General features: G+C 52.4%; 1 protein-coding gene and 1 long non-coding RNA gene across 4 annotated transcripts in view; one reads left to right on the forward strand and one right to left on the reverse strand.

Annotated features, from left to right (window-relative positions):
- Positions 1–221: 221 nt before the first annotated feature.
- The window catches only part of LOC122172806 (C-type lectin domain family 4 member F-like), a 91,055-nt gene continuing 65,653 nt past the window's right edge, over positions 222–25,623 (reverse strand). The window contains exons 2-7 of one of the 3 annotated variants that reach the window (XM_065598417.1): positions 10,133–10,249; positions 8,863–8,970; positions 3,487–3,621; positions 2,544–2,695; positions 1,561–1,662; positions 222–663 (exon numbers count right to left, since the gene is read on the reverse strand). In XM_065598417.1, the coding sequence (XP_065454489.1) occupies positions 646–663; positions 1,561–1,662; positions 2,544–2,695; positions 3,487–3,621; positions 8,863–8,970; positions 10,133–10,249 (632 nt within the window). In that variant the 3' untranslated portion in view covers positions 222–645. The other 2 variants (XM_065598418.1, XM_065598419.1) reach the window with 2 other exon arrangements.
- LOC135984044 (uncharacterized) lies at positions 10,243–23,777 on the forward strand. Its single transcript, XR_010601973.1, has 2 exons — positions 10,243–18,769; positions 22,119–23,777. It is a non-coding gene; the product is annotated as an uncharacterized LOC135984044 (long non-coding RNA).

A 25,623-nucleotide genomic window follows, 5' to 3' on the forward strand; every position in this document is an offset into this window, starting at 1 on the left:
CACGTTTTGATACGTGGCACAGCGGCACAGGGATAGGAGAATTCGAACAGCTGTTGAATCTGGTCTCCCAGCTGAGCCTGAATTTATCTCCTCGGTGGCCCAAACAGATTTTGCGACATACTTTGCTTACCAGATACAATTGGACATTTTAAATGTATGTATAGATGGTTCTGACATCATCATAACTTCGGATCCAAAGGTGCAAAAATTAGAAATTCAAGTCAAGCAAATCATTATTCATTGAGTATTTATGAAACAATAACTCCATGATCCAAGGACTTTATTCAGTGACAGACCAGGAAACCTATAAATTACAGAGCCAGCAAGACTGAGCGGCATAAGGCAGCTGTCTCTGCTACAGCCAGAAATATCACACCAAGACAAAGCGTCCCTGCAATGCACATCCCATGCGGCCCCCTCCAGTGCACAGGGCTCCTCATCGGCAGGTGTCTGGAAAACATGCTCCATAGCTTGGAAATTAAGGCGCTTTCTGAGGTGCTGGGACCTGCAAGTCACAGCCCAGCCTGTCCATGGGGCTGCTTACAAATCCACCTGAAAGGCTGAATGCACTTGTTATCATTCCACAAATTCCGGTATCTTGGCTCAGTATGAACACAGTCTTCTCCACCATTGGCATTGTTTGGCTCATTCTGCATCCAGAACCTACAGATCAGAGTGTTAATGTCTCAGAGGAGAACCACAGCCAATTCCTGAGCTCAGTTCTGCTCTGTGGACTCTGTTGTTGGCAGGGGACCAAGACACCCAGCAATGACGCGGTGAAGCGATCCACCCCCCGGCCACCCCTCAGAGTTCTCTACAGCTCTTGTGGCCATGGTAACGAAGGGCTTCTGACGGCTGGGGGTAGCAACTGCCCTGCGCCTGACAGGCCAGCAAAGAGCCCAAGTCAGTCTGTGGCTCCAAATGCTGACAGCAGCAACTCCGATCTCAGTGCCCAGAACCAAAGCACGTGGCACAGCACGTCCCAGGCACCCCCGAGATGGGAACGCAGGAACGGGAAGAGAGGGCAGCGGGGGTCAGTCATTAACTTCTCCAGGGCCCTGCTTATGGGCCCCGTCCACAGCCCACTGAGGTCACTGCACCAATGGGAGCTGGCTCCGGCCATGCCCCCGCCCCACAGCCTCCCCTTCCCCAGCCTGACAGAGGGAAGAGCGCAGTGCAATCCCAAGGAGAGCGTGAACCTGCCGCTCACTCCAGACTCACCTGGCTGTCCTGAGTTGACTTGGGGCCAGATCCTCAGCTGGTGTAAATCCCTGTGGCTCATTCAAGTCAATGCCGAGTTGCCCCAGGGGAGGCTCTGGCCCTGGGTCTCACTGGCACTGAACACATGCTCCGTGTTTAGGCTCCTGCTCTAAGCAAAGGGGCATTAGCAGAAATTCCTGAGAGGATTCACTGCTGTTGTGACAGTGCCTCGGGGCCTCCCTCAGGATCGGGCCTACTGTGCTGGGTGCTGCATAGACATCAGGGCCCGTACAGACGCTGCCCGAAAGAGCTTGTGACCAAACGTGTAATAAATAACCACTTCTCTCAAGCTTTACTCACCCCCTGCTTGCGTCTGCTCTGTATTCTGTGCCATCCACCCAGCGCCCGGTCGGTGAGTCCAATCCAGTGATCTTCTCCCTTGGTCTCCTTGGAGAGAAACTCCTGCACAACACAGTTTGCAGCATGTCCAGGTCACCCAAGAGAGGCTGCAGGATGCAGCCGTAGCTGCCTGGGCTGAACAGATTTGGGGGGAGAGGAAAGGGCGTCTGGTGGTGTGAGCTGGGCACTGGGCAGCAGGAGACATGGTGTCCTGCCCCCAACGCTGACAGTGACTAGCTGGGAGACCCTGAGGGAGTCCTGGAGCATCTCTGTGTCTGTGTCTGCATCTGTATCTGCCTGGGGCTACCAGCAGCGACCTGTCTCAGAACACTCCCCCCACAGCCCCTCAGAGCTGGGCTGCGGCAGTGATTGACGGGCACCTCAGAGTTCACACCAGCGCCCTGCCCTTGGAGGAGGCAAAGCTCGGAGCAGAGAACTGGGTGCAAAGTCTAGCCCTGCTGGAGGGTGGGATTTTCCTCCTCAGAAAGTGCCCCAGAGGCTTGGGGTGAGGGCTAAAGTGGGCATGTGGGGAGAGAGGAATCTCTGAGAGGTGCATGGCCCGTTGCACACAAGCCTTCCAGATACAGGCTTTTAGATTGTCCAGCGGGAGCTCAGGCCTGGGGAGAGGGATCAAAGCGGGTCGTCCCTGGGAAAGGTCATTGGGTTTGCAGGAAATGCTACGTTGGAAGTAGGGAAAATCAGAAATGAGCCTGACCCCATATCCCCCTCCCCCAGAACCCCAGACTCCAGGAACTCCAGATCCTGGCACTGTTCCTCTGCCCCATCTCTGCTTTAAAACTGATGGGTGAATCCTCATAGTCACGTTCCAAGGCTTCACATCCTCTCCAATGGTTTCCAACCTCAGCTGCCCCCTTCCACCTCCTTCTGGTTTAAAAGAAGGCACTGACCCATTGTCCGACTTCCTAGGAGCTTCCTGCACTCACCTGTTCTGCCTGGGAGGAGACGGAGGTCAGGTGCGAGTCCTGAGACACACAGAACCGCTCGGCCTCGTCCCATGACTTTTTTTCTTGTGAAAAGTAATAGAAGTTCCCACCGTAAAACCTCCAGCCCCTGGAGACCTTTGTCAGCACTTCACCTAGGAGCAGAGACTGAGGTGAGACGCCTGGGCGAAAGTCACAGGGACACACGCAGGGTGCTCAGGGTTTCTAGTGCTGCATTTCTCCTTCCCTTCAGCTGCCCCAAGCTCAGGGAACTTCTGAATCCTGATACTCCAGCATCACAATAAGTAACTTTTGTGGCCACATGATGGATCCCAAAGAGCGCTGCAGAAAGCAGACACCACGGGGTCACTCTCCCAGCACTGAAATGCAGCTGCATCTGGGCTGGAGCATGGGCGCTGGTCCCAGTGCAGAGCAGCACGGCTGTAATGGGAAAGGGGAGACTCACTGTTCAGCTGAGCTGGCAGGGGGAATTCAGGAGGGGGAATGTAGCTGCCCAAGGTGGAACAGCCCCTGGTTCTGTATCAACAATTCTCAGTGATCATAGGTGGTAAAGGTCTCGCACCTTTTCACTTTGGCATCTCCCCAAACACCCTGCCGGGGGCACTGGCTCAGTGATGGTTCTGACAGTAACGCCCCATACGCTGAAATGCCAGTATCACTTTTTGCCTGGGAGCTGACGGGTTTGGAGCATCTAAGAAGAGCTGGTAGCTGGGTGCTCCCATTAGGCTAACGAGGCCCAGGGTGTAATTTAACTCCACAGTGATCACCACGGTGTGGGCCCAGGTGCAGCCACCGGTGATTTTTAATGGACGAGAACTCGGTGCTGGTGAAAGGCGCTGCGCTGTCAGCCTTGGAGCCTGAAATCCTCCGTTTATCCTCAGCACCAGGAGAAACGGCACCAGCCAGCGCTGCAGCTAGTACTTACTGCAGCCATCTTGCACTGCTCCTCGTGCTGCACCGTCCGAACGGATCTGGATTTCTCCATACGCTGCACTGACATTACCCAGCTGGGCTTTCAGCATCCGGACTCCTGCCTGCGCTTCATCCAATAGCTGCAGACCTAGAGGAAAGTCACAGCGACTTCAGTGGAGATGCAGAACACTGGATTATCAGCACGTGTCGTAGAGCAGCACCTGCAGGCCCCTGTGTGCCAGGCACTGTACGGACAGGAGGGGACAGTCCCTGCTCTCAACAGCTCACAGTCAAAATGGACTCTAGGTGGGAGAAATAAAGGATGATTTTTCTGCTGGGGAACTGAGGTGCAGAGAGACGTGCCCAAGATCACACAGGAAGTTTGCAGCCGAGCTGGGAAGTGACCCCCGCTCTCCTGAATTCTAGCCCTGTCCCCCCAATCTCCCCAGCCTCCTCTTTCCAATCGCTCCCACCTTGTGAGCTGTGAGTGGGTCACCTGCAGCATGGGGCAGAGCTGGGGCTGCAAGAACATCCATGGACCCGAGCCATGGCCCTGGGCTCCAGGCCGGGATTTTCAATAGCCCAGGTTTCCGGCATGTTCCGTGCCGGGGTTTAGTTCAGGCCCATCTTCTGATTGGACGCTGAATAACCTGATCCATGGACCGGTTTGTATGTGCAGCCCTGGGCCAGACAGACAGAGCGTTGTGACATGTGGCCACAAGGGGGCGCTCTGCCTCCAGCAATGGGACTGTGGCAGTTCCCAAATTATTGGAGCAGCATAGGAGGGGCTCAGGGCCTGGGGGGAATTGAGACCCACGAGTGCAGCTCCACTGACGTCCTGCTTACACCAGGGTCTGAATTCGGCCCTGTGTGTCTCATGAGCTGCATCCATCTGTCCCGCGAATGCAATCCTGACAATACAGGGCCAAGGTGAAAACTCTGGAGCGAAGGGAGCAACAGGGAAAGGACAGAAGTTGTTGACCACCTAGGAGCATCGGACGGATGCAGCCAACCTGCCACTGCCAGGAAGGGAGCTAGGAAGGAACCTGGAGCAGCCACTGTGACGAACTGGGACTGTTCTTATTGTTCTTAATGGAGAAAGGCTGGGAGAGGAGACACTGGGGAGAGTGAGAGTTTTCAGGAGCTGGCTGGTGTAATGGAGGGGAGCCCAGATGGGGCTCTGACCGCCCAATGGGGCTGTGGTGCTCCTGGGACCTCAATATGGACCTAATGGGGGGGGGGGCGTGTCCTGTTGTCTGTGCCTGCAAGACCTGTCTTGGGCCTGGTCCCCACTAAGTCCCCATTTCGGACTAAGGTACGCAAATTCAGCTATGTTAATAACGTAGCTGAATTCGAAGTACCTTAGTCCGAACTTACCGCGGTCCAGACGCGGCAGGAAGTCTCCCCCAGTCGATGCCGCGTACTCCTCTCGGCGAGCTGGAGTACCGGCGCCGACTGTGAGCACTTCCGGGATCGATCCGGGATCGATTTATCGCGTCTTAACCAGACGCGATAAATCGATCCCAGAACATCGATTGCGTGCCGCCGGACCCTCCGGTAAGTGAAGACAAGTCCTTGGACTGTGTTCCTCTCATCTAAATAAACCTTCTGCTTTACTGGCTGGCTGAGAGTCATGGTGAATCGCAGGAAGCCATATCCCCCCACACTCCGTGACAACTGGTGGCATCGGTGGGATCTACTGCACCCCGGGGACGGCGCTTCCTGCAGTAAGTGACTGGGGAGAAGTAAATGAAGGGGGATTGACGGGAACCAGGCGTGCTGAAGAGTCAGAGAGAGACGGTTTCAGGGGGCAATTAACCCCTGGGAGTGTGTGACCAGTGAGAAGGACTTTTGCAGTAACAGGGTCCCCCGGGGGATCGCAGCAAGCAGTCCCAAGGGCGGAGGAGTCTGCAGCTCGACCTTGGCAGAGAGGTGGTGACCTGAAGAAGGGCTGGCACACTCGGGGTCCCCCTGGAACAGTGGAAAGCGGAGAGCACAGGCCGGCGAGTGGCCAGCAGGAGGATGGATTTTAAACGCCTTAAGAGCGACCTGGTGGAGCTGTGCAGGCAGAGGGGGCGGCGCATTGGGAGGCTCACCAAAGAACAGCTCATTGCCCAGCTGGAGGAGAGAGATCGCTTGGATGAACCAAGCCCTGTCCCTGAGGGAAGCCGCCCGGCGGACACAGCGTGGGCCCTGGGGCCTGACCTGGCTGGGAGGGGTCAGACTGCGGCGGAGGACATCCCAAGACCCTGCCTACCTATACCTAGAGGAGGGGTTGGGGGAAGCCCAGCGAATACCGAGGGCGCCCTGACCCCGGCGGCCAGCAGGGGATCGTCCCAGCAGAGCTCCTCGTCCCTGGAACGGAGGTGGCTGGAATATGACAGGGAGCTGAAATGGGAAGAGCTCGAGTTAAGGAAGCAAAAACTGAAGCAGGAACGGGAAGAACGGGAAAAACAGCGTCAGCATGAGCTGGAGCTGGCCAGGCTGAGGAGCAGTGGGGCCCCAGCTGCGGTGAGTGAGGGGGGGACCCAAGACTGCAAAGAGCTTTGATAAGGGCTTCCTGGCCCAGTGTAAGGAGAGGGAGGACATGGATACCTTCCTGATGGCCTTTGAGAATGCCTGCGAGCTGCACAGGGTTGACCCTGCAGACAGGCTTCAGTTTCTCACCCCCTTACTGGACTCCACAGCAATGGAGGTGTACAGCCGAATAAAAGGGGCGGAGACGGGACTACGAACTGTTCACAAAGGCCCTGCTATGCGAGTTTGGACTGACTCCTGAGATGTACCGGAAAAGATTCCGGAGTCCGCGCAAAACCCGTGAGGTCACATATCTACAACTGGCCAACTGGATGCATGGGTATGCCCGCATGTGGAAAGCTGGGGCCAAAGCTAAAGGGGACCTGCTTGACCTATTTGGACTGGAGCACCTGTATGAGCAGTGCCCATCCGACCTGAGGCGATGGTTGATGGACCAGAAGCCAGAGAACCCATAGCACGCAGGCCAGCTGGCCGACGAGTTTGTGGACAGTCGGGCAGGGGATGACAGGGAGGAGTCCCAAAGGAACAGGCCCGCCACGATGCAGAAAGAGAGTGACCCTGGGATCTCCCAAAGGGGAAACATGGAGAACCCCCTCCCAAGGGGAACGCCCAGCATCAGGGCCAACCGACTGGCTCAAGGGGACCCACGGGACATGGGCTGCTATCACTGTAGCCAGAGAGGCCACATACGGACCCAGTGCCCCAGGCTCAGGGACAGACTGAGCAGACCGAACCCACAGAGGGTCAACTTGGTAGAGATCCAGCCGGACGAGGGGAAGATGGCCCAGGCAAGGGGGGCTGACAGCTTCCCAACTGCTCAAGATAGAGAAGGGCCCCAGGCCAGCTCCTCTTGGGGGCTGGATGCTCCAGACTCAAGGTTCTCCATTTACAGGGTGGACGTGGGGCTGTCCCTGTGGAGTGAGTGCCTTGTTCCCCTGAAGGTGGATGGGAAGAAGGTCAATGGATACTGGGACACGGGCGCTGAGGTGACGCTGGCCTGGCCTGAGGTGGTAGCTCCAGATCAGGTGATGCCCAACACCTATATAACTCTGACGGGGGTGGGCGGGACCCCATTCAAGGTGCCCGTGGCGAGGGTACACCTGAGGTGGGGGGCCAAGGAGGGCTCCAAGGAAGTGGGGGTGCACCACCATTTGCCCACTGAGGTGTTAATGGGGGGGATCTGGAGGACTGGCCAAGCAACTCCCAGGGTGCCCTGGTCATGACGCATAGCCAGAGCTGGCGAGGGGCAGTGCACCCTGACAACGGGGAGGGTACCTTGCCCGAGGCACAGGACCCTAACCTGCTGGGGAGGGAACGCCTAGGGGCATGGCTCAGGGAGGCTGCAGCTTCAGACCCAGCCAGCGAGAGAGAGCAGGTGCCCATCCCTATCCCAGCTGCTGAGTTCCAGGCAGAGTTGCAGAAAGATCCCTCCTTGCAGAAAATAAGGGACCTGGCCGACCTCAGTGTGGTACAGACCATGGGGAGAGGTGGCTGGAAAAGGTTCCTGTGGGAGAAGGGGTTCCTGTACCGAGAATGGGCTCCCCCAGGGAAAATGGAGTCAGGGGGGATCAGGAGGCAGCTGGTGGTACCCTGGAAGTATCGCCGCCAGCTGCTGTGCCGGGCCCACGACATTCCCCTCTCAGGGCACCAGGGAACCTGGCGTACCCAACAGAGGCTGCTATGAAACTTTTACTGGCCTGGGTTCTTTATTACTGTCCGACAGTACTGCCGATCCTGTCACCCCTGTCAGAGGTGGAGAAAGGACTGGGACAAGGGGAAAATGGATTTAGGACCCTTGCCCATCATAGAGGAGCCTTTCTAGAGGGTGGCCAGGGTCAAAAGGGGGGCTCTGTACCAAGAGAGCCCGAATCACAAACCTCCAGACTGGAATGCTGGGAGAAGACCCCAGCCCAGTTGGAACCCCAGGGGTATTGGGGTGGGAAACGGGCATGAACCACATAAACCTCCCCACATGCGAACTACAAGTGGCATCGAGCACCCCCGACCTAAGGGGGGGCATGAAACTGGAAGGGCCTGGTGTAATTCTCACCAAGGAATGGGAGCATCCATGGGAACGTGGGTAGGTTCGAACTTCCCCAGGTCACTGGCTGAAGTGACCCTCTCAGTTTGGTCTTGAAGTGGGGAGAGATGTGACGAACAAGGACTGTTCTTAATGTGTTCTTTGAATGCTGAGTGGGGAGTTTTCCTGGGCTCGTTCTGCATGGGGGGATGGGAGACTGGCCTTGAGAGAGGATACTGGAGCACGCAACATGAGAACCCAGGAAGGGGGTTGGAGGCCAAGTGACACCTTTGCCCAGGAAACTGGACAAAGGCTGGGGGAGGAGCCGGGGAGAGGCTGGGTGAGAGACGCTGGAGGGAGTTGGAGTTTCAGGAGCTGGCTGGTGTAATGGAGGGGAGCCCAGATGGGGCTCTGACCCCCCAACGGGGCTGTGGTGCCCCTGGGACACCAAGCTGGACCTAATTGGGGGGGGTCCTGTTGTCTGTGCCTGGAAGACCTGTCTTGGACTGTGTTCCTGTCGTCTAAATAAACCTTCTGCTTTACTGGCTGGCTGACATCGGTGAATCGCAGGAAGCCGGGGGTGCAGGGCCTTGTGTTCCCCCACACTCTGTGACAGCCGCCCGTCCCTGGGAACAGAGCCTCCGTTGGCAGAGGAATGGGCAGAGCAGCAGCTCATTAGACGGGGGCCGGGACCACCTGGCAGGGACGTCTATGGAGGGGAGTAGGAGGATGCCAGGCACCCACCATCCCTATAGGTCGGAGAGTGCTCAGCTTCCAGGCCAAGGGAGGGGAGCCGACCCTGATGCCTAAGACCCTCGTCCTGCGACTTACTATCCGATCCCTTTGCTGAGGCGTCCGAGGGGTTGTCAGGCTGCAGAGAGACTTGGAGTTTCTGCACCGCTTCTTCAACCACTTGCAGCTTGCTCTGTGCCCGGAGATCTAGAAATCACATGTCTGCAGGTCAACGACCGAACTGAACTGTGGTGGAGACCAGCCAGGCCCGGGGAAGGAATATGCTCCGAGTGCGAGCCTGTTCTCTATGACATCTTTTATTTTAATCTGGGACAGCTTCCCTCCCGAGGAGAGACACAGGCAAAGCCAAGGCCCCATTCGCGGTTCTCTCTTGGTGTATGTCACAGAGCAGTGACCTGGCACGACTGGCTTCAGCTGCATGAGACGTGGCTCCCTCCTGCTCCCCGCCCCGGCCCGGCTGCCAGAGAGAGCGGCCAAATGTGCTGGGGGAGGAGGGAGGCGACGCGGGAGAAGGACAGAGCCCCCCCGCAGGTAACTCTGGCAGGGTGGGGAGTGCATCGTGGCCCTGGGCTGGGCGCAGGGGTCGCTGGGCAGAGGAGACACGTCGGGCAGTCAAGTGTCCTCCCCTTTAGATTGTGGCCCGCTAGCATGGGGAGGCACCAGTCGTCTGTGCCACTCACTGCCCCTAAGGAACAGAGGCTTGTCTCCCCTCTCCTCCAAGAGCTCTCCACTCCAACTCCCCTGTTTTCAGCTCTGTTTGCTGGCTCCAGGGCAGGGAGTCTTTGGCAGAGCAGGGAATTAAACCCAGCAGTCTGAGCCCCCAGACAAGCGCCCGAACCACTGGGCCGTCTGGTCTCTCCGTAGGGCATTTTCATTGTGCCATGAGGAGACCTGGGGCTGAGGCTCACGCTGGTGATAGGTGGTCAGGAAAGGACCCAGCGTGACCCTCAGAGCGCAGGTTGGGCATGTGGGGCTGCCACGTGTGATCTGAAGTCACTGAGGTGATGCTCAGGCAGGATGAAGTTCACCCAGACCATCCCTGACAGGTGGGTGTCTAACCTGTCCTTAAAAACCTCCCGTGATGGGGATTCCACAGCCTCCCTAGGTGACCTGTGCCAGTGCTGGACCATCATTAGACTTAGAAAGTTTGTGCTAGTATCAAACCAGCAGGGCAAGATCTTACAACTCCATTCGAACTCCCTGGAGTAGGAGATTTATTTGGAGGGACAGACTGGAAACACGGTCGATATTCTGCTGAAATGTGGGGGTGCCCCTCCCCCCCCAGTCGACCCAATTGGCCTGTATGGAAGTTGGCAAACGTTGGGCTTGGAGCTGCAGTTGAACTTACATAGAAGTGTCACAGCCAGGAGGGACGTGGCCAGGGCCAGACTCAGGAGGAGAAGGACAGCAGTGACGATGCCCCCCGACCTGGGCCGCCAAGGGACCGATGTCTTGGGAGGATTTCCTTGAAGGAGAAGAAGAAACGTATCCATGGAAAGTCACAGCTCAAATGCCACTGACCGAGGAAACTCCATCCCCCAAATCCAATAACTGCTCAGCCACCTATTCCCTGACTGTGGTTAACAGCAACAGCGGAATCAGGCCAAATAAGGTCAGAACCGACCTGAACTCCAATGTGGAAAGCGACCCTCCCTAAATCAGGAGTGACTCTAGTGCCAGGCAGGCGTCCTGTGAGAGAGATCTGGGAGCAGGATTTTCTCCCTGCCTCAGCATTTCTTGAGAGGGAAGTTTAGGGCTTGTGAAGTCCAGGCCCAAAGGAGTATTTTTAAATGAGAAAAGGAACCTGAACCAACTTATGAAATATGAAAACAATGAGGCAGTGAAATGATAGGAAATGATTCTTTGCAGGAGAAAAGTGGGGCTGACAGCAGCAGTGTGCTCAGAAGGGCCTTTCTCCAGCATCCCTGTCTAATAACCCATCCCCAGGATGCTGGGCTCCTCACTGCAAGGCAGCCAAGGGGCGACTCACAGGGCAAAGCCAGAAGACTGTGTCTCCCCTGAACATTAAAGGGAGAAGACTAGAGCTGCATTCGAGCCAGGATCTATGTGTAGACAGAAGTAAGTGTGCTCTGTGTGATGTGGATTTGGTCTCCCCAAGCTGAACGGCAGCTGCTTGGAGACGCAAGACTGTCAGATTCTCCTCTCCCTGAAAGTCTCAGCCTGCTGCACCCCCTCCCTATCTGATCTGGGCCTCAGCCATTAGCTCGCGCTGCTCCCCCACAGGGTGTGGTTCCAGCAGATAACACTCAGATGCCCAGATAATCCCCTTACATTGCAGAAGTGGCTTCTCTCATGCTAACCAAAGGGTGAAGCTGCCTCTCACTAATGTACTGAGTTTACAGTTCTCAATCTTTACTGAAACAGATTCTGGGAGGAGCTTCTCTGTCACTGAGCGCACGCTACATTTTTCCTTGTGTTTTCATTGAATCATAGAATATCAGGGTTGGAAGAGACCTCAGGAGGTTATCTAGTCCAACCCCCTGATCAAAGCAGGACCAATCCCCAAATAATCATCCCAGCCAGGGCTTTGTGAAGCTGGGCCTTAAAAACCTCTAAGGAAGGAGATTCCACCACCTCCCTAGGTAATCCATTCCAGTGCTTCTACACCCTCCTAGTGAAAAAGTTTTTCCTAATATCCAACCTAGACCTCCCCCACTGCAACTTGAGACCATTACTCCTTGTTCTGTCATCTGCCGCCACTGAGAACAGTCTAGATCCATCCTCTTTGGAACCCCACTTCACGTAGTTGAAAGCAGGTATCAAATCCCCCCTCACTCTTCTCTTCTGCAGACTAAACAATCCTAGTCCCCTCAGCCTCTTCTCATAAGTCATGTGCTCCAGCCCCCTAATCATTTTTGTTGCCCTCTGCTGGACTCTTTCCAATTTCTCCACATCCTTCTTGTAGTGTGGGGCCCAAAACTGGACACAATGCTCCACGTGCGGCCTCACCAATGCCGAATAGAGGGGAAATATCACATCCCTCGATCTGCTGGCAATGCCCCTATTTACACAGCCCAAAATGCCATTAGCCTTCTTGGCAACAAGGGCACACAGTTGACTCATATCCATCTTTTCCTTTGTCGCTGCAGAGAGCCTAGCTGAGCTCGGTGCGTAGCTGCAGCTGCCTACTGAACCTCACATCCTCACCCGCACCCTCCACTTCCGTCAGCCCCGTCTCCCTGCCTGTCTCCTGACCCTTCCTGGGCATCTTTCATGTGTTCAAAACCAGAACAGCTGCCACACGGCATCTGGATTGCACTGAAACCAAAGGGGATAAACAGGCCCTTGTTCAGCAGGCACCTGTACAACCAAACATAAGAACGTGAGAATGGCCAGACTGGGTCAGACCAAAAGTCCGTCTAGCCCAGTATCCTGTCTGCTGACAGTGGCCACTGCCAGGTGCCCCAGAGGGAATGAACAGAACAGGGAATCATCAAGTGATCCAGCCCCTGTCGCCCATTACCAGCTTCTGGCAAAGAGGTTAGGGACACCATCCCTGTCCATCCTGGCTAACAGCCAATGATGGACCTATCCTCCATGAACTTATCTGGGTCTTTTTTTAACTCTGTTATGGTCTTGGCCTTCACAACATCCTTTGACAAAGAGTTCCACAAGTTGACAGTGCATTTTGTGAAGAAATACTTCCTTTTGTTTGTTTTAAACCTGTTGCCTATTCATTTAACTTAGTGACCCCTAGTTCTTGTGTTATGAAAAGGAGTAAATAACACTTCTGTATTTATTTTCTCCATCCTAGTCATGATTTTATAGATCTCAGTCATATCCCCCTTAGTCATTTCTTTTCCAAGCTGAAAAGTCCCAGTCTTATTAATCTCTTCTTATATGGCAGCAGTTCCATACCCCTAATCCCTTTTCTGAACCTTTTCCAATTCCAATATATCTGTTTTGAGATGGGGCAACCACATCTGCCCACAGTATTCAAGATGTGGGTGTACCAGGGAGTTATATAGAGGCAATATGATATGTTCTCTCCCTTTCTTAATGATTCTGAATATTCTGTTCGCTTTTTTGATGCCACTGCACAGTGAGTGGATGTTTTCAGAGAACTCTTCACAATGACTCCAAGATCCCTCTCTTGGGTGGAAACAGCTAATTCAGATCCCATCATGTTATAGGTATAGTTGGGATTATGTTTTCCAAGGTGCGTTACTTTGCCTTTATCAGCATTGAATTTCATCTGCCATTTTGTTGCCCAGTCACCCAGCCAAAGCACTGAGAGGGGCCCCTTGTGCTGGGAGCTTTAGGAAAACTGCCTGGTCCTTATCTCAAAACTTCCAGCTCTATTTGCTCTTTGTCCTTGGAGGAACAGGTTCCCTTCCCCCCGTCCCTGAGCCCTGGGGAAAACCCTTCTCTGCTAACACAGCTAGCATCTCCATACCCCTGCTCACGGTTAGAAGCATGTGCTCGGGCCGGGAAGGGGCAGAGGGTAAGGAAAGACGGTGTCACATGAAACAGGGGGATGAGAGGGAGCTGGTCCCCAGAGATGGGGGCTGTGAGGATTAGACCCTGGTGATCTTCTCCTGGGAGAGGCTGATGGTGGCAGTGAGCTGGGGAGGAGGAGCCTGGATGGCTTTTATGGCCAGCCCATGGCACTGCGCTGGCCAGCAGGAGGCTGGGATGCTGGGCCGGGACTCCCATCTCTCCCCACTGTGCCCTTCTCCCATTGGGGACTGGCAGGGGAGAGAATGCACTGGGAAGCACTGACCGAGCACCCTCGCCCACTGCCCGTGGGGCTGTCTAGCCAGCACCAGGCTGAGCTCTGGGGACGTGGTCAGTGGAGCAAGCGATCGCTGCCCAGAATGCTCTGCAGAGACCGCAAAGCCAAGGAAAGGCCAGTGGGAGTCCAGGGTCCGGTGCAGCCTCTTGTGCTTACCTTTGGGCTGGGGAGCAGCTTCCGTCATCTCCATGTCATCATAGATATCCTCATCCGCCATTCTCCTGCCTTCGCGCTGAGCCGAGCCCCTGATCACTGGTCTGTGGGTCCTTTCAGCAGCCTCCTGGGTTAGAGCCTCCCTCTGACAGCTGCCCTGGCGCAGAAATAGAAATGGGAAGTGATGCCTGGTGGTGAGAGCCACCAGGTCGCCAGGTGGGCCATGTGCGGTCAGCCGCAGTGGTGGAAGTGAGAGTTCAGCCAATGGGCTAGAGCTGGGTCCAGCGTGGGCAGCATCCAGGAAATGGGCTCAGGGTCAGAAGCCAAATGCCAGAGCCAGGGTGGGGGGTACAGCAGAGTCCTCAGCCAGAGGTGGAGCCCGGGATCAGTACCAGAGAGACAGAAGCCCAAGCCAGAAGTGGGGGCCAAGCAGTGTAGTGAGGCAGGGGCAGGGCTGGGCATCAAACCAGACGTCTGAAGCCGAAGGGGAGCAGGGGCTGGAGCAGAGCAGGAGCAGGGCCTGGACGCCGGCCGGAGCAGGGACTGGGCGAAGAGGAAGCACAGCTGCAGGGAGCAAGATACACATTGAGCAACCGCTGATCTCAGCTGGTGCCAGGCTTCGAAGCAGGCTGGTGAACCAGCAGCCAGCCAGTGGTGTGGCTCCTCCGGCCGGTCCCAGGAAGAGCAGATGGCCTTATAGGTTGTCTAGCAGTGAAGTGATTCAGAGAGCCGGCCAGCAGCTGCTGCTCCGGTCCCTGACAAGCCCTGGCCATAGGGACTCCCGGTTCCTATTCCTTGCTCTGCACCTGACTCACTGGGAGACCGTGGGCAGGTTACCTCACCTCTCTGTGCCTCAGTTTCCCCCCTCTATTTACCATTCTGAGGAACTAGGAGGGGGAACAGGGTGGATCAGGGCTTTGGTAAAGGCCTACAGAGCCTTTCACCTCAAGGCAGATGGGTAGAAGCCAACCAAAGTTGCAACGTCTCACGAGATAAATATGCGACCCTGCCTTTCAAAAACAAACCCAACTGCCCCAAAACAAGCAGGTTGGTCAGAGGTAACTTGAGCTCCCCCGAGGGTGGCCAGCTGTCCCCAGGTTCCTAGTTCCAACCTCCCCCCCAGCCAGGATCCCCGTTGTTCTCCTCTGACAGCCCTGAACCCCAGACCTCTTGGGAACCCTGGGGGAGGGGCAGAGGTGAGTTGAGGAAGGGCAGGAAGGAGGGGGAGGAAGGATGGGGGTGGTGGGGAGAGGCGGTTGGAGGGGGCAGCAGGGGGTAGGAGTGGGGCGGTTGGGGGGAAGGATGGGGAAGGGAGAGGCACTTGGATGGGGAAGGAGGGATGGGGAAGACGTGGATGGGGAAGGAGAGGGAGGGGAGAGGTGATTGTTTGGGGATGGGGAAGGAGGTGGAGATGTGGATGGGAGAGGCGGTTCGATGGGGGAAGGAGGGGTGAAGGAAGAGGGAGACAGCGCTCTGTCGGCAGTGCCTGGCCATAGGTGCTGGATCTAGGGGGGCTGCCACACCCCCTGGCTGGAAGCGGTTTCCATCACATGCAGGGTTACAGTTCAGTTCAGTGGCTCTCAGCACCCCACTATTCACGTTGTTGCAGCCCCCTGTGCCCAGCCTTTTATGGCCCCCTCTCGTGGGTGGGGCTTTGGCGTAAAGACGTCATCTCCATGTGCCGCGCGTGGGGTTGGCTGTTGGAGGTCATGCAGTAGAGGGGCTGGGCCTGGGGAAGCCTGTGGCCTCTCCCATCCTGGGCTGCCCCCAGCTCCGCCCCAGCCATGGCAGTCCAGCTCTGTGTCCGGGGCCTGCTTGTGTTGTGGGGCCTCCAGCATCATCCAGCTGCAGCACGGTGAGGGGCAGGCTGGGGGCAGTGTGGGGCCAGGCCTGCGTCCTGCTCCTTGCCTCTGGACCACAGCACCCCCCTCCCGACCGTGGCACCCTGGGCAGTCACCCACATTGCCCGCCCCGAAGGCTGGCCCTATCCTATGGGCATCCACGACTGTCCAAATCTGCATCTTTTCCTGTGTGTGACCAGCCACAGGTGGGAGATCTGCTGTCCAAAGAGACAGAACCTGCTCACTGCTCCGGCGGTAACATGGGACAAGAGGGGGCACGTGTGGAATCAAAGGTTAGTGTGTTACACAAGCACTCCTGGTGAGTAAGAGCAGCACTGGTACAAGCAGCCAAGTGGGCACATGCCCAGCCATACACAAACTGGGGTGGCTGAACGCCGACATAACGTTGTAGCGGAGACACGGCCTCGGTAGCCATCTCTGGGGCTGTACAGGAAGTTTCCAGGCAGGACAAGCAGCCTCGCAGGCTTTTTCCTCTCCACTGATGACTCCCAGTTCGTAGAGTTTTGCTGGGAAATTCATAGGGGAATATAAAGAAGATATACCCAGCTGAGCGGGTGGCGGGATCAAAAAAAACCCAGACCTGTCCATCAAAACCTTTAAGCCACCAGACATTGAAGAAGGTAACTGGGTGGAGAGGGGGCGTTACCTGGAAATTTCTGCTGGCTGGCTGGATCTTTGGACTGGTGTTTGCTGAGGAGATTCTGAGGTGCTGGGTGGGGACGGAGACGCCGCCATTCTCCTCAGGCCCCGGAGAGTCCAGAGGGGGGACACATACATTTGGAGCACACACACAAACACCCCCGCAGAGACTGGGAAATGATCTGTGTGAGATCAGAGGGGAATGCTCGGAAGATGTGGCCCAAACTCCACAAGTGAGTGTTGTGTTGTTACCTTGCACTGAAATACATGTAACAGCAACAGCACCGGGAGTCTCTGTACGGAACCCCACAGATTTACTGCCAAACCGCACTGCTGAAGGGACTGAAAAGTGTCCCGAATACTGTCTGCGAGGGGCCGTGTGTGTGTTAAACATTCGCTCACTAAGAAATTGTCTGGGACTCTCTGAGCTGACTGGCAGCTACAGGCAGGGGCTGGTACCGTAGCTCTGAGCTTCAGTTCTGTGCAATACTTTTCCTTTTTGAAGTCCTGAAAAGACAGAGCTCAGGCCTGCGGTTCAGCAGGGAGTTGTGCCGGGGGGCAGGGAAGGGGGGTGTCACAGTTACACATAATTCTGCCTCTGCCTCCCCCAGCCCATTGCATCTCTGTGCCCGGCTCCGGCATCACCACTGGTCCAGCACGGCCTGACTCCTGGCAGCGGCTTCCCCCTCACCTGGCAGGTGGGTGGTGTCAGGGGCGGGCTGGCACTTTTAGGGGATTTGGGCTCAGCCCCATCAGTGTACAGTTATCCAAGGTGGTGGGTTTGGGACACTGGCTGGATCAGACACGCGTGATGGTAGGGGCAGGGCTGCTTGTAAAATGGAGCCTCCTGTATCACAGAGGAGAGACGGGGGCTCAGGAAGACATAGGGGGCTGGTGGGTGAGGCCCAGAGCCTTGCAAGGGGCTGGTAGAGCTCCCTCGCTCAGGGAGAGCTGGTGCCTGGTGCCCTGATAGAGGGGTAAAGGGCAGAAAGGGACCTATGGAGGATCCAGAGGGATCCAGGGTCAAGGAGGCATCAGGGAGCACCTTCCCCCACACCAGCCAGAGGGAAAGGCCTGGCTGGAGCTACCTGAGTGAGGGCCAGGAGCCAACGATTAAGGCCTGGTCGTCAGTGCAGAAGAGGGATGTTAACTCATAGAATCATAGAACCATCGAGTTAGAAAGTGCCACAAGGATCATCTAGTCTAATCCCTGCCAAGATGCCGGGTTTGCTGTGTCTAAACCATCCCAGACAGTCGGCTAGCCTTTGAAACCCTCCAGTGACAAAGCTTCCACAACCCCCCTAGGCATCTGTTCCATTGTCCTACTGTTCTTACACTGAGGAAGTTTGTCCTGAGATTTAATCTCAATCTGTTGTGCTGTAGTTTGACCCCATCGTCTCTCATCCTGCTCTCTCTGGCAAAAGAGAACAACTTTTCTCCATCTTTTTTATGCCAATTTTTCAAGTATTTGAAGACTGCTGTCATGTCCCCCCTTAGTCTCCTCTTTTCCAAACCAAACATACCCAGTTCCTTCAGTCTTTGCTCAGACACCTTGCATTGCATTGCATCCCTCTGCCCATCTGTGTCCACCTCTGGATACTCTCCAGTTTCTCTACATCCTTTCTATACATTGGTGACCAAAATTGGATACAGTTCTCCAGCTGAGGCCTCCCCAGCACCGAAGAGAGCAGTACTGTCATCTCCTGTGACGTGCAAGCTATGCCTCTGTTAATGCAACCTAAAATTGCTTTTGTTTTTTCTGCAACAGCATCGCATTGCTGACTCATGTTGAGGTTGGGATCCACCACAACTCCCAGATCCTTCTCGGCAGTGCTGCTGCCAAACCACTTTCCCCCGATTCTGTATTTGTGCGTTTGGTTGTTCTTCCCTAGGTGTGGCACCTTACATTTGTCTTTCTTGAATTTCATGTTGTTGTCTGTAGCCCAGTTCTCCAATTTATCAAGATCCCTCTGAATTTTAGCTTTATCCTCCAAAGTGTTGCAACCCTTCCCTCCTAGCCTTGTGTCATCTGCAAACTTGATCAGTTTGCTCTCCATGCCTACACATACATGGGGAGATTTTGGCAAACCAGTAAAGTGCCTGAAACCACTATGGCTTATTGCTAAAAGCAGCCAAGTCAGCAGGCCGTAAAGTGGTCATGCAGCAGCCTTAGCTTAACCAAGGAAGGAGGGGAAGGGGTTTTGGGTGCCACATAAAGGGCAGCTTGACCCCATGTCCTTCCTGATGAGAATTGTGTTGAAGTTGCTGATGCATGCATTTTAGAGGAGCAGGAAGTGCCCTCAGGAATGTGTCTGACAGGGTCTCAAGGCTGCAAACTCTGGGAAAAACCCACACCTGGTTCATCAATAATCAGAAGGAAGCCTCTTGCTGGACCATTGAAACTGCTTGCTTAACAAGTTTTCTTTAAGGGACACGTCATTGTATTATAAATAAGGGGGAAAACTTTGAGGTAGTGGGACTCTTGGGGACTGGTCTCTCCCTCTGGATGCATCTTGTGTTCCCCCACGGGCAGACGGGCTGCCACTGTGCCACTCGAGAGCCACGCTCAGCTTCGGTAATTATCGAGGGGTGGGGGTGTTTTACTAACCTGTTGCAGACGTGTGTAAGTAAAGACGTGAGACTAAGTAAAGTTTAGCTTTAAGTGAAAGCACCCTTGTGTTGTGCCAGCCATCTCTCAGTCGGACGCCCCGGACAGCCGTGTGTCCCCTGATTTATTTCTGACACCACCTCACACAGAGTAAAAGTTACCAAGAGCTTTGGGTTGAAAGAACCCCGGGGAAGAGAATTTGGAGGCCCCAGCGAGGAGTGGTGGAGAGGAAGGAGACGGATGGTACAAACAGTTTGTAGTTTGTCCATTGCAATAGGAGGTAAAAGATGACGGGGTGGGGTCGCTCCCTACAAGTTCCCATGTCGTAGTTTGTGAGTTAATTTATGGATACATTCCATTACTGGGACTCAGAACTCATGCTGATTGTCTGCTCGAGTGAAAAAATTATGTCCAGAGACAGGGAACCAACTCTAGGACACAGCCCCAAAGATCAGAGCTGCCAGACCTTAATACTCTGCCAATGACACCGTGCAGAAACTGGAGACCCCAGATGGACCTGATTCTGACTGGCCATGAAGAAAAGTTCATCTGTCTTATTGGGAGTGGTGAGCACTGTATGTGTCGCGTGTGCAGTCTGTTTTTGGTGATTGTTAAGAAATAGAGGTTACGTAGGGTGTTACTGTGTAAGGCTCTGTCACTGGTAAAAGACCCCGTAAACCCACAAAAGATTAAGCCCTGAGTCCACAAGGAAAGGGTGTTTCCTCTGAATCCACAGGGAAAGCGTATTTGTCCAGAGCCCATGGAGGAGTAGAGCCTGGAGCCCACGGAGGGGTAAAGTTAGGTGCTTTTCGCCTGGGGCCCTAGGAACTGGGGGGAAAGTGGGTGCCCTTGAATGTGTGAGTAACAGAGAATTTTGTGCAGGTAACAATTTTGGTGGAGAGAATGCAGGCAGCCTAAGGGCTTTTGGGCTGAACTGATAGAGCCTAAGACATTAACAATAGCAAAGTACCTGTGCCTTGTGTCAGAAAGGGTCACTACCCATCTGGCAGAATGACCACCCCAGAGCAACAAGAGAGAAAGGGAACAAAGAAAAGGGACCAGGAGGGGTGGGGGCTAGTTGAGGATGGTTAGTGGGACAAAGCCTGTGCCCAGGGGAAGGGGCGGTTTGCGAGGAAAGCAGGATCGGGCCCAGACAAGCAGGCAGGCAACAGATAGAGATTGGAAAACAGGCTGGGAGCCCTGAGGCCAGAGTGGCAGGAGTAAGGGAAGCAGTAAGTCCAGGCCTGGGCAATTCAGATCCCTGGGACAATACTTGGAATGGTGAAATCTGAGTTGATGGAGGCGTCATTCTGGGAGACAAACAAGTGTGTTAAGGAAAGAGAGTGAGACGTTAACTCTGCACAGGCTGGAGGGAATTAAGCAGTTGAACCTTCTGAAATATTAATGAAAGAAAAGTGTTATAGGAAGAGAATTCTTGGTGTCTTTGCAGCCATTCTGAAGGGAAAATGGGCCCTTTTCTAAAGGAAAGTCTGTAAATAAGCCAGGCAATACGACAGTCTGCTTTGAATCATTTGACTGAACAATTTAGTCAAATTCGCTAAAAGAACATAAGGGGTTTCTATTGGAACTTACCTGCCCCCAAATGTACACCAATGTAATCTATGTGCAGCTTAGATTAAAGATTAAAGCAGTGTAAGGGATGTTAAACAAAAGAGGATGTGTGTGTGTGTGTGTGTGTGTGTGTGTGTGTGTGTATAAACATATTGTGTAAATATATGGAGTGTTTAAATTGGTTTTTGTTTTGTTTTGTTTTTAACTAACACCACTAAAAGCCATCTGAATCTTTCATTCAAAGTTGCAAAACTGCCAGACAGTTTTTGCCAGACACAGGTAACTGGTGTTGTTTGGCTTTGGTATTTAGCACTTAACCCTTAAGGCACCTCAATGCTTTATAACATTCAATATCTGAAGTCGTGGCTGCAGCAGGGCCGTCAAACCCAGGAGAAGGGGAAGAAATTCTGGAGCCTTCTTCTTTTTTTTTTTTGGTAAGAAAATAGCAGATAAGAGCTGTAGGAAAAGAAATAGGGGAAAAAAGACAGTGCCCCCCTGGAGCAACAGCAGGGGTGAGGTGCACAAAAAAAAGAAGCAACATTAGAAACACTGAGCCTTAAGGCGGCTCTGAGTCATCAGATTGTACTTTGATGAAGGTACATGAAAACTCTGTGAGCACAAAAGAAACAGTTACACCTTATGTAAAAATTGCTATGGCTAATATAATGTTATAGAAGTTAAACTATGAAAGGAAGGTGCATTTTTCCCAGGACATGTGCAGTGTATACTGTAGAAGGCACAAAGGAGCTGCCGATAATGAACACGCCTGGTCAGCAAACAAACTACCTGAAACCAAAAGGCTCAAATTCTGACCCTCCAGAGGAAGGTGGAAAAAGAATTCAAACCTAAAAATGAGAGGGACAGGTTAACCCTAAGTAGGAAAAAATATACTTTGTGTGTGTGTGCAGGGCTGAAATCTGAAGACAGGTACGAAAGGTGTCTGCTTATATGCATGACACCCCTACGTTTTAATTCACCCAAACCCTAAGGATAGAACTAAATTTAAAGGCCTATGAAAGATTTCAAGAGAACATTGAACACACTGGCCTCAAAAACAAATTGTCTAAATAAAAGGTCTGGTTTAACAAGATACTTTTAATAGATTTGATCTTAATATTAACCACTGGGATAAATTGAATGTTAATAAGTACCCCTGTAACAATGTACAGTGTGTATGATTTTTGGAAAAACCTTTAAGGTCATATGATAATGATGCTTCTCGGCTATTACCTGTGAATACACTTAGAGCTTAGCACAGCAGAGAAACATTACAAACTTGGTCTGCTGTATAAGAAGGAAAACTGAGGTACACCATCTCATGAATGTAATGACTGAACTGTGGGATAATAATGCCCCTAAACCCTTAAAAGGTCGGAGCCATTGAAACCTGGTCTGCCTATAGAACAAAAACACAGGAACGTATGGGGGTAATTCCTCTGTGTTGCCTGCAATCAGCAAGGGGATTTGTAAAAGGAAGGGATATTTTAAGCAATAATCTGCCCCCCAAAAGGGGGAGAAATATGTTCTTTTTGTCTTTCAGAAAATCAGGAAAAGTTGGTACCAGCTGAAGAGCAACGCAGAATACCATGGATCTATTGTCGTGACAAAGATTGTGTTTTGTGTGTTTTACGTTCTGTCTTGTGTTGTTTGTCTTGTGGCTAGTATTGTTGTGTATTGTGTTACAAAAAAGAAACTACGGCATTAGGCAGAAAAAGATTAACAAACATTTTAACTGTATTCACAGAAACCAACGCTGCAGAAGGGCGGAGGTCAAGAAACGCCAGTCTGTTAACAGGGAAACATCCTTAGCTGGTAAAGGCACATTTAAAGGCAAAATATGCATGAGACACAAGGTTTATCTGTTGCTGGGAATAAAAGGATGGACATAAATTATTATTTTTAAAGCACAAAGTGAAATTACCAAGGGAAAAAAGGGGATGTAAAAACATTGGTTACTAAAAGAATAAGACTTGCCAATTGTTACTTCTTAGTCAACTGCCGGCACGCAAGCCCAGCTGAATGCACCTGGGTGTTGTATAAAATTGGATGTAAGGAAAGAAAAGCCATTGCAACACCGTCCCTGATTCCTATAAGGGGCAGTACAGTAAAGGCCCAGGGAAGGTAGAGCTGCCCTAATACTATCTCAATGTGAACTACTGAAGGTTACTGGAGTTCCCTGGCAGCCTGGAGGGGTGGGCAGCCTAAAGAAAAGGCTCCCAGGAAACGTATTGAACTGCGTTGGGTGGAAATGGATTAGAAGTTGGAGTGCTGGATGCTACTAACATAGAGGTATTGGCAAACAAACCAAGTTCTGTCCATAAAGTAAATCATCATCCTTATGAGAATAAATGTTTGTCATATTCTAGCAATCAGGGGATGTGATTTTGACTTTCATGTACCCGAATTTCAATGTAGTCAGTTAAAAGTGTCTTATACTTTGTATTCTATTGTAACACCTGTGCCCCTTGGAATGGATTTAACTGCTTTACAAACATTGCTTGTACACCCCGATTTACAGAACCAGCTACATACTGCTAAACAGGAAGGGCACAGAGTCATGGTTACCGGACATCATAATGCCAATGAAATTAAATGGGTATTTGCAAGAATTGGCCAAAGACCTGTCACACCACTGGTGGGAAGTGTTATCGGGATGGTCCCCACTGGCACATCCTGAATTTGGCCCTACACCCCATCATAGAAATATTGGGGTGCCAAATAGAAGTGGTTTTTATTACCTGCCTAATGACATGATGGACCTGGTGCAAAATCCCCCGACAGATGAGTCAGTGGTTACTGCCACCGGCACTCGTACCCCCGGGAAAGGAGGTTAAAACGATTGCTGGTCAATTGCTGTGCTGGTGTGCTAAGTATGAGATGCCAACAAGAAGATCATTTGCTCGGTCGCGGCTGAGAGCCTTGAGCTTTCACTGGATCTCAATACAAGTGCATCCAGAAAAGGTGTGACAGCGACCATGTAAAGGCCCCCTTGACCTTTAAGGCGGGGAACTGTATGGAGAGATTTTAGCAAACCAGTAAAGTGCCTGAAACCACTATGGCATATTGGTAAAAGCAGCCAAGTCAGCAGGCTGTAAAGTGGTCATGCAGCAGCCTTAGTTAACCAAGGAAGGAGGGGAAGGGGTTTTGGGTGCCACAGAATGGGCAGCTTTACCCTGTGTCCTTCCTGATAAGAATTGTGTTGAAGTTGCTGATGCATGCATTTTAGAAGAGCAGGATGTGCCTTCAGGAATGTGTCTAACAGGGTCTCAAGGCTGCAAACTTTGGGAAAAACCCACACCTGGTTCATCAATAATCAGAAGGAACTTCTTGCTGGACCATTGATACTGCTTGCTGAACAAGTTTTCTTTAAGGGACATGTCCTTGTATAATAAATAAGGGAGGGTAAGTTTGAGGTAGTGGGACTCTTTCTGTTGTCCTGTTTGTGCCGGCCATCTATCGGTTGGACGGCCGTGTCTCCCTGATTTATTTCCTGACACCACCTCGCATGGAGTAAATGTTACCAAGAGCTTTCGGTTGAAAGAACGCCAGGTAACACCAGGTCATTACTGAAGATGTTGAACAACACTGGAGCTAGAACTTGAGTTAACGAACTTGAGGTAAAATCCTAGTGAAGACAAGGCCATGTGTAGTTTTCATATGAGTTGTTACCAGGTCAAGTTAAAGCCTGTGGAGGAGCCTAACAACTACTGTGAAAAATATGACCTACCTGGTCTCCACGAGGTTTCAGCTTGAGTTAAGGGCAAACCTTTCTCCTCATCCAGATGAGGCCATCCGGAGCTCAGGAGCGCTGCAGGGGACTGCTTAGCATGGAGAGAAAGACTTTTAATGAAAATTAGAATCTTTTGGTTAAACCCAAATGAAAAAATCTCCTGCCACACAGAGTACAAAGAGAGCCCAAATGCATGTTCGCTTGAGGTTAACGCTAGGCTGGTGCGGAACTTGGTTTTAACAGGAAACCCCCCTTACCTCCACTGAAAATGTTTCTCACGTTGGCTGAGGATGGAAGCTAGCTTACAAAAACCTCCTGATGCAGTAGGACTGGGTTCTGCCATGCTAATCCACACTGGGTTATACCTTCCCCCACAAACAGCCGCATTCATTTGAAGGGGACCAGTTGCAAATTAAAATATTTCTCATAGTGAGTAAAATTGGCAGAATCTCACCCTCTGGCTTGGTCTACACTACAGAGTTAGGTCAACGTAAGCTGCCTTACGTCGAGCTATTCATGTCAGTGTACACACCACAGCTTTGGTCCCACTGATGTAAGTGCCCTACTACACTGACATAATAACCCCACCTCCACGACAGGCATAGACCTTATGTCAGTGTAGTCAGGGCAACACATTGTCTGTGTAGAGACTGCGGGTTACTTACATCAGTGGTTGGTTGTCATTCATGGAGCCGTGAAATTGACAAGAACGCCGGGATGTGCGGGGAGCTCCAGCTAGAGCCCGGCTACGCCCTAGGGTCTCGGCCCCTGCTCCCAGCTCAGCTGCTGCCCAGGCTCCCCAATCCCAGCAGGGCTGCACCTGCCCAGCTCCCCACTCCGTGCTCAGATTTTTGGTGAGGTTGAGTAAGGAGACATGATTTTAAAGGCCTAGTTTGGCATGTTGTTAAAGAATAGCAAGGAAGAACTTAAAGAAAATAAAGATCTTTGTTTTTAAAGGGTTAGTTTGAAAGAATAGAGGCAAGTTATTAAAGAAAGGAAAGATTTTTGGTGAGGTTTAGTAAGGAGAGGTGTTTTAAAAGGCCTAGTTTGGCATATTATTAAAGAATAAAAAATGTGAGATAAATTTAAAAGGTATATTAAATATAAGGGTAGGTTAAGAAAAGAGCATTTAAAAAGAATTAAATAAAAGAGAAAAAATATAAAGGAAACTGCCAGGATGGTTTCCGTAGTCACGCTATGTGTGGTAACATTAACATCCCACCCATAGATTTGTATCACTTGGCATAGACATAGGTTTCCTCTTTTAACATGACTAACCTTGTAGAAATTATTTACAAAGAAATAAGGACACAGGCTCCAAGTACAAAAGCAATGTTGATCTACTGCAGAGGCATGGCTGACAGAATGATGAGAAACCTCGGATAAGCAGGTACCTTCTTCAGGGCTTAAACATGTTTCATCCCCGTCCCACACTTGAGTGGTGCAAGTGTATCCCAGATTTAATTGGTTAACACAGGCCTGTAGGTTAATGGGAGTGTACTTATTTTCCTTATTTATA

Source organism: Chrysemys picta, chromosome 5, assembly GCF_011386835.1.
Source record: "Chrysemys picta bellii isolate R12L10 chromosome 5, ASM1138683v2, whole genome shotgun sequence".
In the NCBI taxonomy this organism is placed as follows: Eukaryota; Metazoa; Chordata; order Testudines; family Emydidae; genus Chrysemys; species Chrysemys picta.